Source organism: Diabrotica undecimpunctata, chromosome 7 (genome assembly GCF_040954645.1).
Source record: "Diabrotica undecimpunctata isolate CICGRU chromosome 7, icDiaUnde3, whole genome shotgun sequence".
Taxonomy (NCBI): Eukaryota; Metazoa; Arthropoda; class Insecta; order Coleoptera; family Chrysomelidae; genus Diabrotica; species Diabrotica undecimpunctata.
In genome coordinates this window covers 114,402,825-114,427,555 of record NC_092809.1, presented here as the reverse complement: position 1 = coordinate 114,427,555, position 24,731 = coordinate 114,402,825, and the positions used below count along the sequence as shown (strand labels likewise).

The 24,731-nt window shown below is 34.3% G+C and overlaps 1 protein-coding gene across 3 annotated transcripts in view; it reads left to right on the top strand.

The window, feature by feature from the left end:
- The window catches only part of kn (EBF transcription factor knot), a 379,602-nt gene that overhangs the window by 32,452 nt on the left and 322,419 nt on the right, over positions 1 to 24,731 (top strand). For all 3 annotated transcript variants that reach the window (XM_072538021.1, XM_072538019.1, XM_072538018.1), the window contains exon 3: positions 4,540 to 4,693. In XM_072538021.1, coding sequence (XP_072394122.1) covers positions 4,540 to 4,693 — 154 coding nt within the window. The remainder of the gene's footprint in view (positions 1 to 4,539; positions 4,694 to 24,731) is intronic.

Here is a 24,731-nt window from a genome sequence, read left to right as displayed (position 1 = left end):
TCTTAAATAAAAACAAAACATTATTTTACTAAGACTTACCAGAAAAAATAACAAGAGATGGAAAAAAACATAATAAAATGAAGCCGAATTTGAATTGAGTCATTGCAAATTGGATTTACATGTTCCAAACACCGATACTTTTTACAACTCGAACAAAAATATTTTATTTTTTAATTCTTTTTCCATCCACAGTGACCACACGTCCCAGTTGCTCCCAAAATTCTTTGAACTGGGACGACATCTTCATTCAAATGACAGATCTCCTTTAGTCGAGTTCTTATTGTCTTGGGTATATAGACATATTGGCATCGATTCTTCTGGTGGTTGTACATAAGACTAAATGCTAAATTTGTCAAAACTGCTAAATTTGTCGGGTCTATGTCAAATTTGGAATGTTCTTCTTCTTCGCGTGCCATATTAGAATTATCCGATGTTGGCGATCACCATTGCAAAGGCTTCTCGATGGAATAGAATGTTACAATTGTAAAAAACAAAGGAATTTATTGCTGTAACATTTAAAAGGCTGTACAAAACAACCATAGGCCATCTTCTACTACAACTTGCCATATCATATTGTGCGCATAATTTATCTACTGCATCAACACCGCTTTTTGTACTATTATATGCTAATATGATTTCCGGTTTCCCAGTTACGTGATCAACGCCGTCCCCATGGTGCATAGTGGAATATAACAGAACGTTTTTGTTTTTTTTTATTTATATGACACTAGTGAAATAGAAATAGAAAATAGGTAGTCCTTGATTGTTAGAGAAATATGCAGGAATTGATCTTCTATTTACTTTTATTTTTCCCAAGAGAATTAAACAATTTCCTTCAAACTTAGACCAAGATCAACGCTGGTCAGCATAGTGATGCCGACAGGCCCGTTCTGTCACTGCATTGGTACTAGTGCCTAGATAGTATGGAGCACCAACTTGGTTTTTGCCAAGGTATACTTCCATGTTACTGATATAAAATAACTTCGTGTCAGACAGTGCAAATATTTTTATACCGTATCTATTGGGTTTGCTTGGTATGTACTGCCGGAATGAGCACCGTCCTCTAAAAGCCTCCAACTTTTCATCCGCGGTTACGCATTGCGAATGAGAGAAACATTTTTTCTGATTTTTGTTTCATTTGGTAATAAGATCTCTTCTTTCTTCTTTAAGTTCCATCTTCTATCGAAGGCTGGAAATCATCATGGCTATGCGGACTCTGTTGACTGCCGCTCTAAAAAATTCTGCACTACTGCATTCAAACCATTCCCTTGAGCAGTCAAAATATATGTAAGACAAAAATATGTAGCAAGAGATATAAGCGAATAAAACGATAAAATATCCTTAGAATTGCCTTATCAGATTTTACAGAAACTCAAAAGAAAAAATGGCAAGACAGCATATTCAAGAAATATTTCCGCAGGTGTTGCATTTGTACATTATCTTCTTCTTCCTATGCCATCTCCATTAACGAAGGTTGGCGACCACATTTCTAAAAGTTTCTCTGTCTTTTGCAATTTGGAATAATTCGTCTACAGTCATGTTTGTCCAATCTCGAATATTTCTTAGCCATGACTTCCTCTTTCTACCTATTTCCTTTTTGCCATCGACTCTACCCTGCATGATGAGCTGCAGAAGACTATATTTATCATTCCTCAGTATGTGTCCAAGGTATGCAGTCTTGCGTACTTTTATTGTTCTCAACAATTTTTTATCTCGATCCATCCTTCTCAGCACTTCCTCATTGGTGACCCTAGCAGTCCATGGAATTCTCAACATTCTCCGGTATATCCAAAGTTCAAAGGCTTCAAGCTTCTTAACTATTTGCGCTTTTAATGTCCATGTTTTTACCCCGTACAATAGTTGGGAGCAGACGTAACATTCAACAAACCTCAGTCTCAGCGCAGTATTCAGATTTTTGTCACAGAAGAATTGCTTGAATTTTAAGAACGCTGCCCTTGCCATTTCTATTCGTACCCTGATCTCTTGGTCTGAATCTAATTTGGTGTTGATGTAAGCTCCCAGATGTTTATATTTTGTCACTCTCTTCACTGTCACTATTTGCTGTCCACCAAGGGTTAGTTGTTCATTATTTATTGGACTCCTTGATACTATCATAAATTTGGTCTTATCTGTGTTGATGTCAAGTCTCATTTGAATGCATTTACTATTTATTGCATCTAGTAAAGTTTGTAGTTCTTCTATACTCTCAGCCATAATTACCGTGTCATCTGCAAATCTCATGGTGTTTACGATTTCTTCACCAATTCTTATTCCCTCTGTTCTTTCTCATAAGGCTTTTCTGAATATAACCTGTGAGTACACGTTGAAAAGAATCGGAGACAAGACGCATCCTTGCCTCCCTCTCGCAATCGGTATTATGTACGCAATTCTACATTATGCTCTGTGTGTATTATGGCAAACGATTACAAAGTTTCTTAATAATAAAATCTCTAGTAGCTCTAGAATAAGCTCAATATATAAATTATACAAACGTATCATCCAAAGTACCTAGAATACGGAATAAGTTTGAAGAAGATCAAGATGAAACGTAGTTTGGATTTAGGGATGAATTAGAAAGTAGAAAAGCAATTTTTGTACTGAATGTTTTGCTACAGAAGTGTCGGGACTGACGTAAAGGATATTTTCCGTTTTTATTGATTATGGAAAGGCATTCAGTAGAAATGACTACCGTACATCATGACAAGGTAATTAAAATATTAAAATATTAAAAGACACAAAGGAATTGATAGCTGCAACTAGTCACGGTGGTAGGATATAAGGGGCCAGTATGTAAATCTAGCATAGGCGCCTTTCATTTTTTTCAATGTTATTATATTTATTTAATCTTTTGGCAATCGTTTTATGTTAATAAAAAAATAAATTTTTCTATTTTACTATTTTGTATAACACTATCAGAAAAAAACCTCATTTTGGCGTCTTCCCAACAGGGGCGCCAGCCTGCAGTGCATCCTTTGCAGACGCTGTCGCCGTCTCCACTGTTGTTTAATTTATATTCAGATTGGCCCTTTAAACCATCACACACGCAGTTGAGCCAAATATATGGAGCGATGACTTAAATGGATTGCAAGGTCTTTTTAAGTCCAATAACACTGTGGGTATTATTCCATGTGGGTCCATTAACCCTGTGGGTTCCATCTGAACGAGCATGGTATTAACATAAATGGAGAGGCGCTTAGCCATTGGAGACTTGCAGATGACATCGTCCTTATAGCCGATCGTATGGATGATGCTCTAATAATGTTTAGAAAATTATATCACGCTTCCTTGGAGGTCGGACTAAAGATTAATATGAACAAGACGCAAATAATGACTAATCTGGTGCTAAATTGAAATATTGCTGTTAATGGAAAAGATATTGTGCAGACTACATCGTATAAGTTCTTAGGATATGAAATTTGGTTGGGCAGAGATAACCAGGCATGTGAGCTTCCACGTCGCATAGGATTAGCGCGGGCAGCGTTTGGTTAATTAAACTATGTATTTAAATCGGGTCTACCCATATACCTTAAAAGAAAAATCTTTGACCAATGTGTGTTACCTGTACTCACTTATACTGCGGAAACGTTAACACTCACAAAAAAGGTAGTGAATAAGATTTGCTTGGCTCAGAGGGCTATGGTGCGCCAGATTTTAGGTGTCTCTCTGAGAGACCGAATCCCAAACGAAGAAATACGCCGTAGAACAAAAGCAACAGTCGCCAGATTACCAAACAACCGATGGACAAAACGTGTTGTCGAGTGGAGACCAAGACAAGAAGCAATACGAAGCAAAGGCCGCGCATTAACTAGATGGACTGACGATTTGAAGCATGTTAGCGATAACTGGATGCAAGCCGCACAAGACAGAGACAGATGAAAAAAACTAAGGGAGGCCTATGTCCAGCAGTGGACGCATACAGGTTGATGATGATAAACACGGTGGGATGACAGATAAAAATATCGCGTATTCAAAGCATTTTTTAGATTCTTTAAACGGAATAGGTCAAGGAGAAGGTGAATTTTGACGAACCAAACCAAAAAAAGACTAACCTGAAGCGACTACTCAATACAAAGATAGAGGGAAATAGAGGAATTAATAGGAATTACCAAATCGTCTATTAAAAGACCTAAAAAGTTTTCGGCAAATTATCGTGTAAGGTACGTACGCCTAAAGCCCAGCACAGTATTGGAAGAAGAAGTGTCAAATAAAGAATTATATAATCCATCGTGAGCGATTGATTTGTATTGTTTTTTTTTTTATTTTTTATTATTGCAATAGTCTGTTTTGATTTTCCTAGCGTTTTTCGATTACGTGGTTTGTGTGTATTGTTTTCGTCAATTTTTCTTTGATTTTAAACGTTGAATCTAAATATATAATTATGGTTACAACAATACACAAATAAAATAACACAAAAAATAAGATGATATGAAATAGAATGACACAAAAACTTTTAAACTTTCTTTGTGATAATAGCGATAGCTTCTTTCAAGGTGAACACAAAAAATAGATTTATTATACAAAATTTATTTTTCTTTGCAGGTCTCAAGTAGGCCGGGCTCATTTTGAGAAACAGCCGCCCAGCAATCTGCGGAAATCGAATTTTTTCCACTTCGTCATCGCTCTCTACGACCGTGCCGGTCAGCCGGTGGAAATCGAGCGAACGGCTTTCATCGGCTTCATCGAAAAGGACCAGGTTCGTATCAATTTTTATTCCATTACGATCCCTTTTCTTTCCTTCTTCTGCCTTCTGTATATCTCGATTTATAACCCGAGCTACCAGGTACATGTACACCTATTTACCCTTTGCGGCTAGATATCGATTCTTTTGACGTGGGAGTAAAATCAAAATACATGCGATTTTAGTTGAACTTGGTAAAAATGTGTATAGGTCTAGACCTATAAAAATTGTTCATATTTACAAATAAAATAAACCAGGTGAAATATTCTAGGTAAAATGGAAAATTTAGTGCTTTTATATTAAAACGTATCTATTATACATGATTAAAATATCAAAGTTAGAAATAGGAGCTCATTAGAGATATTTATAGCAACAAAAGTTCGTTGATATTGTACATAAACGATTAGAAAAAACAAATAACGCATATTAAATAAAATTTTTGGTGTATATAATACACTAAATATTACATTTGTGGAATATAAATTATTTTATGCCATATATATATATATATATATATATATATATATATATATATATATATATATATTATTAGGATTTCAAATTTCTGAAAAAAATAAAAAAGAAAATGTTGAGACAGAAATCAAATCACCGACCGACAAAATCGCAACACTCTGTACACAGTAATAATAAGTTTGTAAAATATAAACCAGTTATGAGGGATATTAAGTGTTTTTCCGAATTAGTGAATCATATTGTGTAAAGACAAAGGGGACATTCACGGGGAAAGGGACAATAGCGGTGGTTCGACAATTTATGCAGATAAGAATTTTGTAAATAAAAAAATTGAATAAGACGTCTTTGTATTGTAAGGTGTACCACAAACGATTGGAAAATGTATAAAGCCATTTGTTTGGGCAAATATTAACTTATCTTTATTTTTTTAGTAGAAGTAGTAGAAATGACCTTTTATTAAGACATGTTGATTGACTGGTTTGTGCTACCAGTGGGTTTTTGTTGTTACAACATTAAAATTTGATTGGTAGAAAACGGCTGGAATTAGAGGGATATTTGTGCGTTCTGATTGGTTTAGAAAATATATAGAGAGGTTTAGGGGTCGATGTGAGTCCTGCTAGGAGAAGAAATAGGTATGGTGATGTGAAGACCTGGAAACGACACCACAGTTTTTCTGATAAGACAGAGTTTCTAAAAAGTAAATTTTGTGAAAAGTTTTGTTTTGTGTTTGTAGAAAGAGTTCCAACTGTGGTAGCAGGCAAAAGAGGTTGAAGAAATAGATGACATATTGTAGGTAAAAACAGATGTATAGTTTATATTTGTTGCCAAGTCGATCAGTTGAGATATTCTTGTGTCTGAAGAGAAGGAGTTATTCCTGGAGTTAGGCGTTTGAGTGAGGAGTTGGGCAAAGAATAATGTAGTTGTAGAATTGTTTTATTGAAAACAGTAGGCAGAGGAGATAGCAATCGTATTTGGAGAAACTGAAAATAAGGTGAAGTTAGCCGTTTTGAAGACAAAATATTAGTTTTGTCAATTAGTTATGATGTTCTAAAATTATATTACTTGATTTATATTAAAAATATATAACACTTGCTTTATAATTTTATAGTTTTTTTTGTAAATTTATTTTCCTACTATCTAGTCTTTCCTCAAGGGCAACTATAAAAAATACATTGAAGCCACGTTTTTTAATAAATAATAAAAGAGCCCTGAGATATCGTATTAAAATACTATGTTTAGTAGTTAGTTAGACCACTTTTTTCTGAGTTCCCTTACTTTATAACTTTATAAGAAGACCTTTGCAAGATTTTCTCTCCCATATCTCTATCTCCTTTTCTTAATTCTGGTGCATGACCAATGTTTAGTTTTCCTAGTCGAGTTTTGGCTACCTTAAACAGGACTTTAATAGTTTGTTTATGACTTTAATTGAATTTTTATATATCTCTCTTTCAAATCCAGTTGTCACTGTTACAGACAAAAAAGGAAACTTCAATAACATTTTAAATTTATAATCTGCTCCAATATGATTATTTCAATAGTATCTTTATATTACTTTTTACTTGGTTAACAATCGGAAAATATTTATTGATTTATGTCTCTTCTTTATCACTGTTAGACAGAAATGCAGGGACTATTTTGTCGTTTGCAGTTTTCTCTGTCGCGCTGGGGAAACGCCACTGTATTGCAGCAGTCAGTATAGCTTGTGTTATATGTCTATGGGACTAATCTAATCTAACCTAATCTAACCTAATCTTTGGATAGTTTTTAAAAATATTCCGATCTTTTCGCCACCTCCAGTTCTCGTACTTGGACCTCATACATTTTTACTATCGAAAATAATACATAAATCTTTCGTATAGTAAATAATACAATTAGCTAAAACCAAAGAACAATTTCTTGAACATACTTAATTTTTAAGAACCCAAAACGATATACGAAATATAGCTAACGCGAGGCGATTTTCACGCCGTAGTTAAACAACAGAACCAAAAGAGGTCACAGAAACTATGGAGAAAAATTTTTTTAAAAATTATGAGGCTTAGAAAATAATTTTTATATGGTTGAAATGTCTCACAAAATCAAAAAAAGAACAAATCGTAATTTACGGACACTCTAAAAAATAGAATTCATAACCAAACAAATAACGCAATAACAGACCTGAAGACAAATAGCGATATGACATGCGAGATTAATCATTCGTAATATGCACTGTGTTTATATACGTTGCTCTTTACTATGCGCCTGTAACTAATTTCTGTAATTACCATGAAAGTTGGAGAACATTTTGTTGCTGATTACTTTACTTAGTGTCGCATTCTCTGTGTCTGTTAGTATAAGGGCTGAAAAAACATTTTTTTTTTAATTTGATTAATTTATGTCAGCCCAAAAACCGGAGACATTTTTCATCCTCTAATAAGAAAGGTTGGCAAGCGTCAATATTTCTTATAATTTCTTTAAAAAAATCCAAACAAAGTGAATCTAAACCTTAATCATGAATTTAGTTAGATCTGGACATTATTTGATATATATATATATATATATATATATATATATATATATATATATATATCGTCGGTATACTGCGAAAACCAGGTAAATGACAAATTTTAAAATATTGAGTTAAGTATACCAAAATTCTCAGCTTTTTCCGCTCTACATACAGGTAAAACCAAATAAATGATACGACTTACCATTCAGCAGATAATTTGTGTAATAAACAAATAAGTTACACCTAATCAACTTTTCGTTTTCAAATAAAACAATATATCGCTACTTAGTTCCATAAAATTAAAGTTCTGTTGCATGTAAAACAAAGTAAGCCCACATATATTATTATGCCGGACAACAATATATTTCTACTACTGCAAACCATATTCAGTAAAAAAGTGATAAGTGTCTTTAATACATTTTACGTGTATGATTTATTAAAATTTCTCTTTCATATCGACTAGTAAAAACCTTCAAGTACACTTACTTCATTCTACCTGAAAACGGGTTGAGTTAAAATTTAGAAATGGTTACTAAGCTAAACATATAAATGATCTTTATAACACATACACAGATAGAATAACTGAAGACAACAGTTCAATTGTTGATGATTCTGAGAACAATATAGTCTCAATGATGGAATCCATTTTTGATATTGACTTTTCAGATGTAGACCCCACATATCAGCCAAGTGAAGAGGGATCGCTCTCTCTAGGAAGTCTATATGATTTACACACTTTGATAGCCTAAATAATGAGAAAAAAGATACTGAAATAGGTGCACCCACGAACAATTTAGTGTCAACTTAAATAGCTAGTTGGATATTAAATCTACTTCTTGACAAAGTATGAAAAGACCTACGTCCACTAAAACGTTGGAGAAAAGCTAACCCCAAAGATTGGGTAATAAATGTCGCAAAAAGGAGGCGTACTGAGGGTTTGCCTTATAAGATAAAAAAAAAGACCATAGACCAGCAATGCCAAAACTAGTTAATTGTTCAGAGTGCTTTTACAAATGTGCCAGTTATTTCAGCGAAGATTACAGACAAAGACTATGTCGTGATTATTGAAAGTTAGAATATATAGGCCAGAAACATTTTCTTATTGCACGTATTAAAACGGAGCCACCAAAGAGAGTCGTTGCAGTCCGTTGAAGTTTAAAAAACCACGTGCATTTTCCAAAAAGTGTTACTTTTCTTTGAATGGTCAAGACATACAGGTATGTGAGAAATTTCTTTGTAAGACACTTTGTATATCAGAGTCGTTAATACAAGATGTTGTAAGAAAAACTGATATTCTAGGCTGTTATGCAGATACGGATAAAAGAGGCAAGCATACATCGCCAAATAAAACAAGCAGTAAAACCCGAAAAATCGTGAAGGCTCATATTGAGTCTTTTCCAACCATGGGCCCACATTATATTCGCCAAAGTTCAAAGCGTAGATATTTGGACAAAAATTTAAGTATAAGAAAAATGTACCAATTTTTTATAAATGACTATGTGCAGAAGAAACTGGAAGGTGTTAGCGAAATAACATATTGAAGAATATTTTCTAACGACTATAATTTAAGCTTTTTTGTTGATAAAAAAGATCAATGTTTATTTTGTAATAAATATGATAGGGCTAATCCAACTGACAAATCGGATTTAGAAGATAGTTACAGAGAACATCAGAAAAGAAAAGAAGTATGTAATCTTAAAAAACAAAATGATAAGAAAAGATCTAATGAACAACAGGATTTTGTTTCAGTTACTTTCGATCTACTACAGGCCGTACTACAGATTCCAAGTAGATTGACTGGAAAACTATATTATTCTCGAAAATTATGTGTCTACAATTTGTGTGTATATGAAGCCGCATTACCAAATGCAGCTTACTGTTTTGACTGGTCAGAAATTAACGGTAGACAAGGAAGTTCTGAAATAGAAAGCATTATACTCCATTATCAAAATGTGTTCCAGAATATGTAAGTGAAATAAGTTTATTTTCTGATACCTACAGAGGACAGAATCCGTTTAAATATTATTGAACACAAATTTTTAGATTCTGGCCATTCCTATATGGAAGTTGACTCTATGCAGAGTAGTAACGAAACCGCTAAAAAACACAGATCTATCTATGGGATGCCAGATTACTTGTCTGTTTTTCAAAATGCAAGAGGTAATAGAAATATCAAGGTTGATGATAAAAAAGTATGTATAGAACCATACAAATGTAAAGAATTTAAATACTACGACTTTTATGATTTAAAAAATGTGTCACACACTTTAATTAAAAACCGGACAAAAGACCAAAACGGCGAAAAAATAATGTGGTTGAAGATAAAAATAATGAGATTCGTGAAAGGAGAGACAAACAGAATCTATTTTAATTATGACATGTCAACAAGCTTCAATTATTTCCTTACTGATACTGCACGGCAGTCAACAAGAAAAAAGCACGCCAAGTTATCAACTAATTCAAGCAATCTTGAAGAACTTAAGCGACTTTATGATGCACATTTGAAAATTAGCATAGCAAAAAAGAGAGATTTGGTACAGCTATAAGCTAGTAAGGGAGTGATACCGGAGGAATATCACGGGTGGTATCGCAATTTGAAATCGGGAAATGATGTAACAAACATCTTGCCAGAGCCTGCTTTCAGTGACGAATCGGACGAGGAAGCCTCATAATAATAATATTGTTATTATTATATTCGAAATAAATTTGATTTTTTTTTATAAAATTGCCTGTCATTCATATAAACAATAACTATAACTACACACAGCTGTTAATAAAATTTTCAGGGAAAACCAGTTAAATGTCATAATTATCGACTAATACCTTAAAACATTGCTATTACCTAGTAAAAGCCTCATATCTCGATCACAAAACTGGACAATATTATACTTGGTTTATTATATTTGTGTTAAATATGTTATTTGAAGAGTAATTGATTTATCTAGATTTACAGGTAAAACCAGTTAAGTGATAGCATTTCCAACTTAAATTTAGGATTAGTCAGATAGGTGTCTCAACTTTTTCAAACTAATGATAGAATATCATTTCAGATATATGTATCTTTCACTAGAATACCTAATATCAAAAACAAGCTGACTGCTTAATTCACAATATAAAACTAAACTTTAAAAACGTTTTTTCCCGATTTCGGTATTCCGACATTTACCTGGTTTTCGCAGTATACCGACGATAATATGTAACCTTGTGTCTAGTGTTAGGGTTTTCAGGTCGCGCAAGTGCCCCTAACATGACTTAACGACTACTTTTGTAGTCGGGACCGAGGACTTTACGTGCCCTCCGAAGCACGGTGGCAGCTCAGTTAAATGGGAAATGGAAAATTTTTTCGGTGCCGGGGTTCGAACCCGGCTCCTCCAGCTTGGTGTCTATTTTTTTGTGTAGGGATCTACCGATTTATACATTTGCGTATCATTCGGAGTAGACGTACTGCCTAGTATGTCGGACACGTATGTTACAATACCGATTAAAACCCGTCCCCTTTTTCTGCCTTTGTTTCCCCCGTGGAACTACCTTAAGGCATTAGTTTCAGGGGGACCGGTATTAGCTATTGCTCTTCCTTCATGTTATAGAAGTCATTGCTTCTCTTCTTCTAACCGTCTCTATTTTTAGCTCGCCTCCCTTCAATGCAGCCAAGATCCTGGAGGACTGACTTTCATCGCGAATGTGCTGATTGCATACCAAGCTGTATTAGATGACAGCATTGTCAGTGAACACGTCCTCCGTCTTCCCCGAGTCTTGATACTCACCCCGAGACATGATAGTCAGTTTGGAGATTCGTCATGTTTAAATCGATAAAGATATACTCAAAAGCAGCCATGTCCTGAGAGCATCTGTGACAGATAGTAGTTGACCTCGCCATGTTTGTGGGTTAGCCAAACATTCACCTGTGGTATAAGACAGTGCGTCCACCAGCCCGTTATTGCGGAATTGCACTGTAATTGCATGCTTTTTGCCGTTCTCTTTTTCTAAGTTCATCTAGGTACAACGTAGTTGTAGTTGACTCTCTTTGTCGAAAAAAGGGTCTTCCTTTCTTCAGCAAACTCCAATGGGCTAGCACATCCTTTGTGATTCCTGGGTGACGAGGGTGTCAGCCCAAATTAATATTCTGTATGTTAATCTAAAATTTGATTCTAGAACGTCTATCTGTAATTTATCTGAATTCATCAAGTTTAATTTAATAAAAGTGAACATTACAGATTCCTATTCTTTTCTTCCTCTTTCTATTTGGTAGCTTGTTTTTGAGCATCGTTATTTGTGAAATCTCTTGTACTATCAGTTTCTATTAGTCTCGATTTTCCACTGTTAGTAGCTGCTTCCCCTACCTTAACCTATGCTTGTAGTCCTAGGCATGAAAATGAGTTCGTGTCTTCTTTCGCTGCGTAAAATGCAGCAAGCATCACCCTGGTTCTCCTAGGCTTTTGGTATATGACCAGAAGGGAAACCAATCTTAGGAGTCCGTACTCAGATGAGTGTGACAGGCTAGCTACAGCATGAAGCTTCATCCTCTCCGTAGTACCTGTGGTGCTACACAAATAGCTGACCATTATCCTCGTGAGAATGAATAGATGAACGCAGGTCAGAATAAGGTCCCAATCTTTCACGTAGGACAGATCGCTGTTATCTTAGACTCATCTTTAAACTACTCGTTGTTAACTAGGCTAGGCTAATCTCTTTAAAGCAAAGTGAAGGTAATAAAATTAAAGACAGTCAAGATTTCCTTTCACGCAAAAATAGTCTATGTATCTGTTGATACGTATTTCGCTTTAATAAAGCTCATCAGAACAGTTATTCATAGGCTTTCTCAACGTGAAAATTAATCTTTTCCTGTCTTTGTGAAGCAACGATAAAATGGCTTCGAAACGGACGCAATAGCGACATCTGATATTAAATCCGTAAAATAGTTTCGAAACACAATTCAGATAACTGCCTTAATCTGAACCTTCTATAAATGCAAGGTATAACAGACGCTGATAAAGATGTTAATAGAGACATGGGGAATCTAAAATTTGCATTCCACGACATGTCTCCTCAGCTAAGCAGAAATCGTTAGCGAATTGGTTTCTTGTACTCATACAGAGTAGATCCGAATAAAAATAAAATTAAAGACAGTCAAGATTTCCTTTCACGCAAAAATAGTCTATGTATCTGTTGATACGTATTTCGCTTTAATAAAGCTCATCAGAACAGTTATTCATAGGCTTTCTCAACGTGAAAATTAATCTTTTCCTGTCTTTGTGAAGCAACGATAAAATGGCTTCGAAACGGACGCAATAGCGACATCTGATATTAAATCCGTAAAATAGTTTCGAAACACAATTCAGATAACTGCCTTAATCTGAACCTTCTATAAATGCAAGGTATAACAGACGCTGATAAAGATGTTAATAGAGACATGGGGAATCTAAAATTTGCATTAGCGAGAAAGCCTATGAATAACTGTTCTGATGAGCTTTATTAAAGCGAAATACGTATCAACAGATACATAGAGTATTTTTGCGTGAAAGGAAATCTTGACTGTCTTTAATTTTATTTTTATTCGGATCTACTCTGTATGAGTACAAGAAACCAATTCGCTAACGATTTCTGCTTAGCTGAGGAGACATGTCGTGGAATGCAAATTTTAGATTCCCCATGTCTCTATTAACATCTTTATCAGCGTCTGTTATACCTTGCATTTATAGAAGGTTCAGATTAAGGCAGTTATCTGAATTGTGTTTCGAAACTATTTTACGGATTTAATATCAGATGTCGCTATTGCGTCCGTTTCGAAGCCATTTTATCGTTGCTTCACAAAGACAGGAAAAGATTAATTTTCACGTTGAGAAAGCCTATGAATAACTGTTCTGATGAGCTTTATTAAAGCGAAATACGTATCAACAGATACATAGACTATTTTTGCGTGAAAGGAAATCTTGACTGTCTTTAATTTTATTTTTATTCGGATCTACTCTGTATGAGTACAAGAAACCAATTCGCTAACGATTTCTGCTTAGCTGAGGAGACATGTCGTGGAATGCAAATTTTAGATTCCCCATGTCTCTATTAACATCTTTATCAGCGTCTGTTATACCTTGCATTTATAGAAGGTTCAGATTAAGGCAGTTATCTGAATTGTGTTTCGAAACTATTTTACGGATTCAAAGTGAAGGTGTTGACAGATAGTATAACTTTGTTTTGATCCATTTTTGGTTCAGACTAGCGAACTAAAGATGCTTCTATTTTTTATAAACTGACTGAGGCTTTTCAATCCGTGTTAAAGTGCCAAACTATGTGGATTTTGTTTCCAAGAATCTTTAGCACCATAAATCAATATCAAAATTACTGTTTGTCTCTTCACAAATGTTTCTAAATTATAGTTTAAATATGCTCCTATTGAGCAAAGTTGGAGTAAGTACAAAAGCCTGCGGTAGCTTATTTTCTCTCAATATTTCATTTTAAATTAATATTGCTGATAATAATGATCAAATCGTCCAAGGTTATGAAAAATAAAAATAAATTATTAAATTAAAAGTCTTAATAAAAATTATAATAGTAGTGACTTGATTCTACAAAAGCATTCACTAATTTGCAAATTTCTGCTACCGATGGACTAAAAATTCAATAACTGTAATTGGAAGAACATGCTTGCCAATTACATAAATCAGTATGAGAAAGTCAAACAAGAAATGCAAATACACGTAATCCAAGCATAATATATGCCTACTGTAATTCTGACTGAACTTGTTCAATAATACAAAACAAATATTAGAAGTTAAAATATTAAAATTTAAATGTTAACATTGCAAAAATGTACTAGCACTTAGGAACTTCTCGATTGGGGACGTTGTTCAATCAGAAAGGGAAAGTCATTATTAGAATCTGTTTTTATAAAAGTTCGTACTATTGAGATTGGATTTAAGGTTTTTTGAAGAATAAATACAATCAGTAAGTCAACATCTACACTATAATTTTCACAAAATTCTATTGTATGCTAATTCTGTATTCTGTTATACCAGATTTAAATAATAATCTGCTGTTTTTAATTTGGTTCTAATAAATAGAAAACAAAATTGAATTGAAGCCAACTAGGTAATTTAATTTAGACCTAATTAAGTTATAATAGTGAATTAACAGAAAATAAAATACTTGTTACCTTTTTACTTTGACGACGAAGATTATTTTTCTTAAGGATCGAAATATAAGACATCCATTTTAATCACACCTACGGATTTTCTTAACATGTACCCAATCCACTTAATACCAGAAAGAGAGCTTCCTCATTTAGCGCTCACCCTTTGATACCGTAGGTATCTGGGATGAGTAAATTATTCACTTAAAGGGTTCGAAAGTTTTCTTCTTCTTTTTCTTTTTATGTAGACAGGACTGTCTACATGTTTTTCAATGTGCCTCCAGTAAGTTGTCGTTTTCGCGGTCTTCCTACTGATCGTCTTTCTATTGGGGAACCGTCTCTTGTTGTCTTTACTACTCTATTTGTTGTCATTCGGCTTATATGATCGTTACATTCTACTCTTCTATTTCTTACCCAGTTCTTGATGTTCTCCACCTTGCATCTACGTCATATATCTGTAGTTCCAGCTCTGTCCCATAGTGTCTTGGCATCAAATTTTCATCAGTGTTTTCATCTATGCTGTTTCTAACATCCTTTTTGTCCTTTCTGTCTCAGGTCGTATTTCTGCCGCGTATGTCATTATAAGTCCAATGACTATTTTGTAAATTCTGCGTTTCATTTCTTTCCCGATATTTTTATTTCTCCATAATGTTTCATTCATGCAGCCTGCGGCTCTGTTTGCTCGATTCACTTGATCTTCCATTTCAATTTCGAGCTTTCCGTAGCTAGATAATGTGATGCCTAGATATTTAAACTCCATCATTTGTTCTATTATCTGACCTTCCAGCTCAAATTTAAATCTTAGTAGATTTGCTGTTGTTACCATGCATTTGGTCTTTTTTGGGGAAATTAACATGTTAAATTTTTTGGCGGTTATATTAAATTGGTGCAGCATACGTTGTAATTCCTGTTCACTTTGAGAGAGTAGTATTGCGTCGTCTGCATAGCAGATTATTTGAAGTTGTTTTTCTCTCATTTGGTATCCTTTTTTAGTTCTTAACTTTTTTAATATTTCATCCATAATCAGGTTGAACAACATGTCCACTTTTACTTTTATTGTGTTGTTTTGGTAAATATTTTCGATCGTTTTGGTTATTCCTAGACGTATCTGCCTTGCGTACAATAGGTGGATAACGTCCTTTAATTTGACCCGGTCAAATGCCTTCTTAAGGTCTACGAAACATCGATATCTCGATTTGTGGTATTCTACTGATTTTTCTCGCACTTGCCTCATTATAAATATAGCGTCAGTGCATTATCTTCCCGACCTGAAACCTTGTTGTTCTTCTGCTAGTGTTATAATTTCATTCAGTTTATTTTTTTTTCACTTTGGTTGTTAATTTTAGTGTTTAATAAATTAATTCCTCTGTATTTTTCCGGGTCCGATTGGTTTCCCTTTTTAAAGAGAGGTATTAGGATGCTTGATCTCCATTCTTGAGAAATTCTGTTTTGTTCTATTCTTTTTAATAACTCCATTGAGTACAACAATCTGTCCATCGGGCATTAAGCATTTGGTATGGTAAAAAATGCAGACATGTAGAGAGTTACTCTAGGGAGTAACCTCTTTACAATTCTAAAATTAAAATTTTATTAGTTTGAATACACTTATTATGTTCAGTTGGACAAGTCGGATGGCAATTGCCATTTTAGTGGACGAGCAAACGCATTAGGATGCACTAGCATTCGTTTACAGTATTTAGCACTAAAATGTTGTTTGGCTTCTTTTACGAATTCAAGGGGGATGTCGTGTTGAATCACCTCGTTGGATACAATAGAATGGCGCATTGACTATGGCACGCAGTACCTTGTTTTGGAATCTCTATAAGATATTTGGATTGGAGACGGTAGCAGTGTCCCATAGCTGAATTCCATAAGTCCATATGGGCGTGAGGATGGACTTGGATGTGTAAAGTAAAATTTTGTTATCCAGAGATAGTTTTGAATTGCGTCCAATGACCCAATACATATTTCTCAATTTAAGTCCTCGGATTGAGGAATTAGACAATTATCAATATATAGAGGTGGGCATGTTTTTCTACGTAGCGTGAATGTAACATGTCTGGCTTAGTTCCATTATAATTGATACGCCATACTTTCATCCATTGCTGAATTCTATTTAGGTTTGATTGAAGATTTTTTAATGCTGTTGATGGACCTGTGTGGGATGCCAGGATAGCAGTGTCATCTGCATACGTTGCAACAGTAGTTGTACTAGATATTGGAATGTTCGCTGTGTATAAAAGATATAGAATTGGGCCGAGAATGCTGCCGTGTGGGATGCATCAGTGAATAGGATATATCTTAGTGCACTCGGTACCGTGCTTCACCAGGAAGTGTCTATTTTCTATGTAGGATTTTAAAAGCTGGAAGTGAGGATAGGGTAGGAGCTTCTTTAATTGTATTTGTAGTCCTATGTACCATACCTTGTCAAAAACCTGAGATATGTCAAGGCTTTTGACAAGGTTTTAGGATGCTTGATCTCCTTTCTTGAGAAATTCTGTTTTATTCTATTATTTTTTGGATTAGTTTTAATAGTTGTTTAGTCAGATCTGGTCCTTCGTACTTTAGGAGTTCGTTTGGTATTCTGTCATCTCCTGGTTATTTTCTTTTATTTAATTTCCTTAATGCTTCCTTAACCTTTTCCTCCTCAATATTTATTTCTTCGTTTGTCGTCACCTCTGGTGTTAGTGGTTCATCATCGTCACCTTTAGCAAATAGAGATCAAAAGTAGTCTACCCATATTTCCTTCTGAACGTGTTTTTTATTAGTTCGTTCATCTCTTTTCTTTGTCCTCTGATCATTCTCCATATTTCTTTTTGTGTCCCTCAGAAATCGTGTTCCATCTGTTTTGAGAAGTTCTGCCAGTGTTCCCTCATTTTTTGTCTAACTAAAGTACTCGTTTCATTTCTGATTCGTTTATAGTGGTTCGAAAGTCAAACTGAATAAATCTGGAAAACATGAGGATGAATGAATAAATGATAAAACTTATTAGTTAATACTAAAGGAAATAAATCAATATGGCAAAATTGGATCAAATTTCTCACAAAAAGTAAGTTTTACGAATTATCAAAATCTCAAACATCAGAGCAAAGAAGAACCTAAAAAACATGCCATTTCCGAGGGTAAGTATTCACAAAAACTCCTAAAAATAAAGTTCAATTTCTGGTATCTAAGCTTCTAAATTAAGTAGGCAGCAAACTTCTTGATGAGTACTATATCCCAGGCAAAAGTCTGCATTGATCAAAAATGCTAGTCTAAGAACGGTTCCAAAAAATGCTTAGAACTTAGCATTAGCAGAAACCGGTGTTCTCGAATTGAGGACCGCTACTTGAACAGCCAAAATAAGTGCACCGAATTACGGACCGAACGAGATTTTATTGAGTAAGGAAATATTTAAGAATAAAATATTATTTTAGATTTAGTATATTTTGAACTGTTTGAACTGTTTTGAAGTAGTCAAAATAAGTGAAATTAAAATGATCTTAAGTGAAAAAGGAAACTCGTTACTTGTGTTGGATGATTATAAGTATCGTGAAAAAATAGTTACGGAAAGTTATCGTGAAAAAAAAGATACGGTTTTAATGGCGGAGACAGTAGAAGACCTGCAAGCCATTTTAAACAAGGTAGTCACAGCTAGTGAAGAGAAAGGGTTAACAATGAACGTCATGAAGACGAAATTCATGATTATTTCAAAAAAACAAAGATTGAATGCAAACCTGTACATTCACAATAACGAAATCGAATGGGTGCACAAATATAAATATTTGGGAACAAGCGTTAATAACAACAATGACATCACAGAAGAAATAAAAAATAGAATTGGAAAGGCTCGAGCTGCTTTTGTTAATATGAAGGACATTCTGGGAAGTCATGACATTAACTTAAACCTGAAAATGAGATTGGTTAGATGCTACATCTTCTCGATACTGCTGTACGGAGTAGAGACTTGGACTTTAAACAAGAACAATACCGATAAACTAGAGGCCTTCGAAATGTGGATATACAGAAGAATTTTGAAAATACCTTGGACAGACAAAGTAACAAATAGTGTAGTTCTTCGAAGAAAGAACAAAGAACGGGAGCTGTCGATCACCATCAAGAGAAGAAAGTTGAAATATCTTGGTCATGTGATGAGAGGGAAAAAGTACCAATTGCTCCAGTTAATTATCCAAGGAAAGATTCAGGGCAAACGAAGCGTGTGGAGACGACGTATATCTTGGCCGCGCAATTTAAGAGACTGGTTCCAGTGCACATCTAACCAATTATTTAGAGCAACAGCTTCAAAGATACGAATAGCAATGATGATTGCCAAAATCCGTAGCGGAGACGGCACTTGAAGAAGAAAAAGAAAAAATAGTGCTTAAAAGTTATGAAAAGTTTTGGACATGTACGTTAAATAAATGTAACGCAAAATTGTTTACGCTAGGTGTAGATAATACAATTTCCCGAAAAGAAACATTAATATAAATATCCCATAAAATATCAAATAAATATTTAAGATTATTGGGATTCGTACTTTTAATAATATTTTTACCTTCTTGAAGTCTTGGTCCTCAATTCGTGCGATTTTTTCAGGTATAAAAGTAAACCCTTACCTAAAATTTCATTCTGGTCCTCAATTCGTGTATTCCCGCAGAAACATACCTCCACCCAAAAATGAAATGAAAGTCAGCTAGCTATCTTTCCTTCCTTGCTTCTATCAATAAGTCCATCACAGCATAACGTCTAAACTATTCGTTGTATAAGTCTAAACGAGGTCATTATAACTTGTTCGTTGGGTTTGATATTGTAAATATTTCTGTATTGATATATTTTATTAAATTACTGCTATTATGTTTCTATTTAAGTTTTCTACTACAAAACTACAACCCCTTAAAATCTGTGTTTTAATGTTTACTGCTATACATTTACTGTAACCCTGCATAATTGTTTCTGTTTTTGTTAAAATATTTCCATCTTTGTGTACTGAAATATGGAATAACCTATTTGAACTCACGTGTTTGATTACGCAAAAGTTGTAGTATACACTGCTAATAAAATGTTGTTAAATTAACTACAATGTTATTGTAACAATAAAAAAAAAAGAAAAGAGAGAGTTACAAACAACACCTGATAATTGCCTTTGTTGTGACCGTCGGAGCTCAACTCTGGTTTCAGGTTACAAGATAAATGTGATGCCCGAAAAGCGCCCTAATCTTCTGCAACGCCACCACCGACGTGAAAGTTCCCCTTGCGCCGCCCTTTTATGCGCTCCCCCATACAGTGGCGCCGGAACTTGATAGTCAGCGTACAACTCAATTTGTTATATTTTATTGTACTAATTAAGGGAGGGTTCGCAATGGCTCAGATTAAAGACTTTTATATATTGCCTGTACGGGGTGAACTAACGCTGTCAAAAGTTTAAATATAAAATAGAGATGATTTGAAATGGTTTCCCTTTATACGGCTAGACAAGTTTTGGGGGTAAACAGCATAGTTTACTATTTCTTTGGCCTATGGTATACAAAGAAGGTAACAAATTCTGTCAATGCTATGCTTAAACTGACAATTAATACCCTTAATTATTGTTTATATGTATTATAATGGCCATTATATTAAAAATATCCAATTTATATGTTTTCGTTGGCGCTAACCATTGATGCCTTCTTCGAGATAGACATTTTACCATTTGGGCTAAATTTAAATATTGTTCAAATATATCTAAAAAAAAAGTAAGAATGCTATTGCAGAATCAAATATTACCTAATACCTAAGCCACCCCATTCGGGCTGTCCCATTTTCCGCGAAGAATCAGTGTACATTATTCTTGATATGTTCTTCAATTAGGAGCACATATTGCACTGGCAATTTTTACAAAATTATTTACTTTTATTATTAATTTAAAAATGTTATCGCTTGATTTATAAAATTCAAAAAGTTAAAAGCTTTTTCTTTCTACTTCTCGCGGTACCGTGTCGATCTTCAGATGTTGGCTATCAATTCAACACTTCTCTATCAGTAGCTGTCAGCAACAGAGATATTACACCTAAAACACAGTTCATTGTCTTATGTTAAATAGTCGGATAATTTCTTACACCCAATATATTGTCTTCTTTCGATTTTTTTTAAAAGTATCAGTTGCAGTAGTTAGTACTTAGGGTCTCTAATGATTTTACCAAAGTATTCTCTTTTTTCCTCTTTTAATCATGTTTAGTAATTCCCTATCTATATTCATTATTCTTGGCATCTTCTCTTGTTGTGTGTGATCTATTTAATTGTTAAAATAAGTGTCAAGACTGACTAAATATAATATTGTAAGACTTTTTGTGAATGTGCATTAAATATATTTTTGATACCGGCACCTTTAAGTATACCACTAGCGCCCTAAATGGGACCGATGTTAAAACCTATATTTAAACATGTGGAACGTGTTAAAAAATATATATTAACCTAACATAAACTAATATTTAACGTTTTGCAACTGATAAACATAACCTAAATGTAAAAAATCGGTATTACCATGTAATATGAATCTCAATCTTAAGTTTTACAATTTGAACAATAAAATATCTTAGTTCTTAGCGATAAATTGGCACATTTTGCATGAAATTAAATTCACATTAAAGACATTGGATCATTTCTTCGACTGATTTAGATTCGCATATTTCACAATACCAGCTGTCAGATTTAGCTACACCTAATTTTGCTACCTTTTTTTCACAACCAATTTTTGACAATTTTAAAGTAGTTTTAACCGATTTTACTCAGCTGTTAAATCAAGTTCATTTTTGTATGAAAAACTAGTCAATTCAACTGCGTCCTGGGTGTGGCAAATTTTTATGATTTTGAGTCCTTTATAGGTTACAGCAAAATATCCTGAACTAAAATAGGATTATTTCAGTTCAGGATATGACGTTATGTCAATGGAATATTATCTTCTTTAGAAAAGAATGTTTCTTGTTGAGATTAATGGTTAGAGTTTGATGCACTGTCACATATCATTGAAGCTGCAAAATCAGTTTCTTTAAAAACATTTTCATCTATACTCCAAATGCAACTAGCACAAAAAGCGTTTTGTGCGTTTCTCACTGTAGGAGCAAGCCCATAAACCTCTCCAATTATCCCGGAAACCTGAAACATTGATAAAGTTCGAATCACGTTATTCCGCTACCATTTTGGAATGCATTCTCCATAAACATTTTGAAAGGCTCTAAAGAATCCAATATCGAACCTGTGTGTGGTGTGACTTGACAATTTGTCGAGTTTTTAGGTTTTTACCTAAATAATAACAAAATAGGGGCCTTAAGGCTTGCCTTAACTATTTCTGATATATCCAGTACCGCTAATAGTTACAATGCTGCCAGGCGGAGCACCTAATGAAAGTTCCTCATGAAAACGTTTCCTCTTAAAAAATAATCATGGGTTGTACAAACTGCGCTGTTGCACTAGCACAACAAACCACAGTAGTATTTACTTCCGCTCTCTCCACTAGAAATGCTTCGAATTTGGTGTTTTCGTTCGTTCTTGGCTAATATTTTCTGACATTGCCGTTGTATGGTTGAGCAGCCTATCTCATCAACGTTGAATATGCGTGTGGCAGTCAATTTTTCCTCTTCACAAATTATTTGTAAAAGTTCATAGAATTTATCAACTCGTGCTTTACTAAATCCTGCAGCCCTTGCCATTGAAGTTTTCTCCGACTGCCGTAACGATATTTCGTTATGTCTTGACGTGAAGTCATAATACCACTTCTTGCCTGTCATACGTTTATCTGTGTCAAAATTGTTTTTTAAATTGTTTTTTGTTGCCAATTCAATAATACTAGTTTGCGGACGTCTAGTATGCCCATCCCGAACATTTGTTCTTCGAAAATCAAAATATGCTTAGCCAATTCTGCTTTAACTTCTTCATTAAAGACAGTAAACCTGCTAATTTTTTTTAATGGCATTATTTGCCTGTTGGTTTTTCTCTTCGAGATCTCTGTTTAGTGTAGCTTTAGGTACTTTAAATAACCTTGCACGTTCATTACGCCCATAAGAACCATTACAAAAAGGGGAAATAGCACTGCTTAAATCTTCTCTGCTTAAATCTTTAGAAATAAAGATATAAATGTTGTGTTTACTTACTTGAAAGGTAAGTAGTAGTATCTTTGTATCGGAAGTTAAATAATCACGAAAACACTAATATTTTCTCAACCGTTGTTTACAGCTGCACACGTGTTAAAACTCTAACATTTTGTGATGTAGTTCTAGTTGGTATTAATGGATAGCACCACTTGTTGTCGGTTCACTCAAATCTGCAAAGGTCCAATTTAGGAGCCGGTCCAATATAGGCGACCCTACCCGATATATAATATAGCTACTTAAAACGTATGCTGTATCATATGTACTTAGTTTGATTACATTGAGCCAGCTTGTGCATTCTCTGGTATAAATAAAAGAATCTTTGTTTATCTAGGAAGCCTATAACACTGGGTGATCGAGTTGGACGATTATATCAATGGCGGCATTTTCTATTACTAACTTGAAGGTCTATCCATACCTGTAACTATGGTTTCGTTTTTCCATATTTATATGTAGAGTTTTTTTACGTATTTACAGATCGAAATAAAAGTGCAGATAATATTAGTTGCTAGGTTGTTCTCCTAAACCACTAATCCGAACAGAGTAGGATACTTATCTTATGTGTTCGTATATAGTTCGTCAGTCCTGCATTCTTTACAATCTTTATTGTTTCATTCATCACCGTATTAAAAAAATGCACCCTTGACAACTTCATCCTAATCTCAGCAAGAGTGATGCTCATAAAACTGCAAGCAAGACCAATCGACATCAATATAATTTAAGTGTATGCACCTACAACAGAAGAAAGAGAAGAAGAGGTAGAAGAACTATACCATAGCATTAATTAAGTCGTAAAAAGGTTGAAAAAGACCTAACAAATGTCATGGGTGACTTCAACGCCAAAGTTGGGGCTAGCAAAACATTATCTGCAGTTGTACCATTTGGACTAGAAAACCGGAAAGATCGGGGAGATACATTGAAAATTTTTGCGGAAGCAAATCAATTAGTAATAATGAACACCTGGTTTAAGCTACACCCAAGGAAATTGTACACCTAGAAATCACCACAGAATTCTGTGGGAAGGATTGTAAGAAATCAGGTTGATTACATGCTAGTAAATAAAAAGTATATGAATAGCTGTACATCTGTCAAAACACACCCGGGGCAGACATAAATTCTGATCATATATCAGTTGTAGGTAATTGTAAAGTCAGAATGAAGAAGGTTACAAGTAAGTCTATGAAGAAGTATGATATTAGAAAACTGAAAGATCCCAATGTTCGACTGAAGGTGAGTGAAAACCTCAATACAAAGGTGCTAAAATGCAGAAATGCAGAGACTATAGTAAAAAGTCTGACCACTATACAACAAACAGTGAGATAAATAAAAGAACAGTACCTAAAGAAAGATACAGAGAAGTGGAAATCGTGGATGACTGATGAAATACTTGAACTTATGGAGCAGACAAAAAAAACAAAGAAAATCTCCAAGAATATAAGAGAATACATACCATCGTCAGAAGAAAGATAAGAGAAGCCAAAGAGAAATAAAAAACAAAACAATGTCAAGAAATAGAGGAGTATCAGAGTCGATATGATAACTTTAATGTCTATCGAAAGGTGAAGGAAATAGCTAGAAAGTTCTGAAAACGCAACAGCGAAAAAATAACAGATGATAAAGGCAATCTTGCCATAACCAAAGAAGATAAACAGAAAGTAAATAACGGCAGCAATTAGACAAATGAAGGATTGAAAGGTACCGGGACGTGATGAAATTCCTGTAGACTTGCTAAAGCTATTAGATGCAGATCAAATAAAAATAACAACTTAAATATTTAATAAAATATGCAAGGCAGGAAAAATACCAGTAGAGTGGCTCAAATCAGAGTTCGTACCATTGCCTAAACAACCAGGAGCAAAAGTT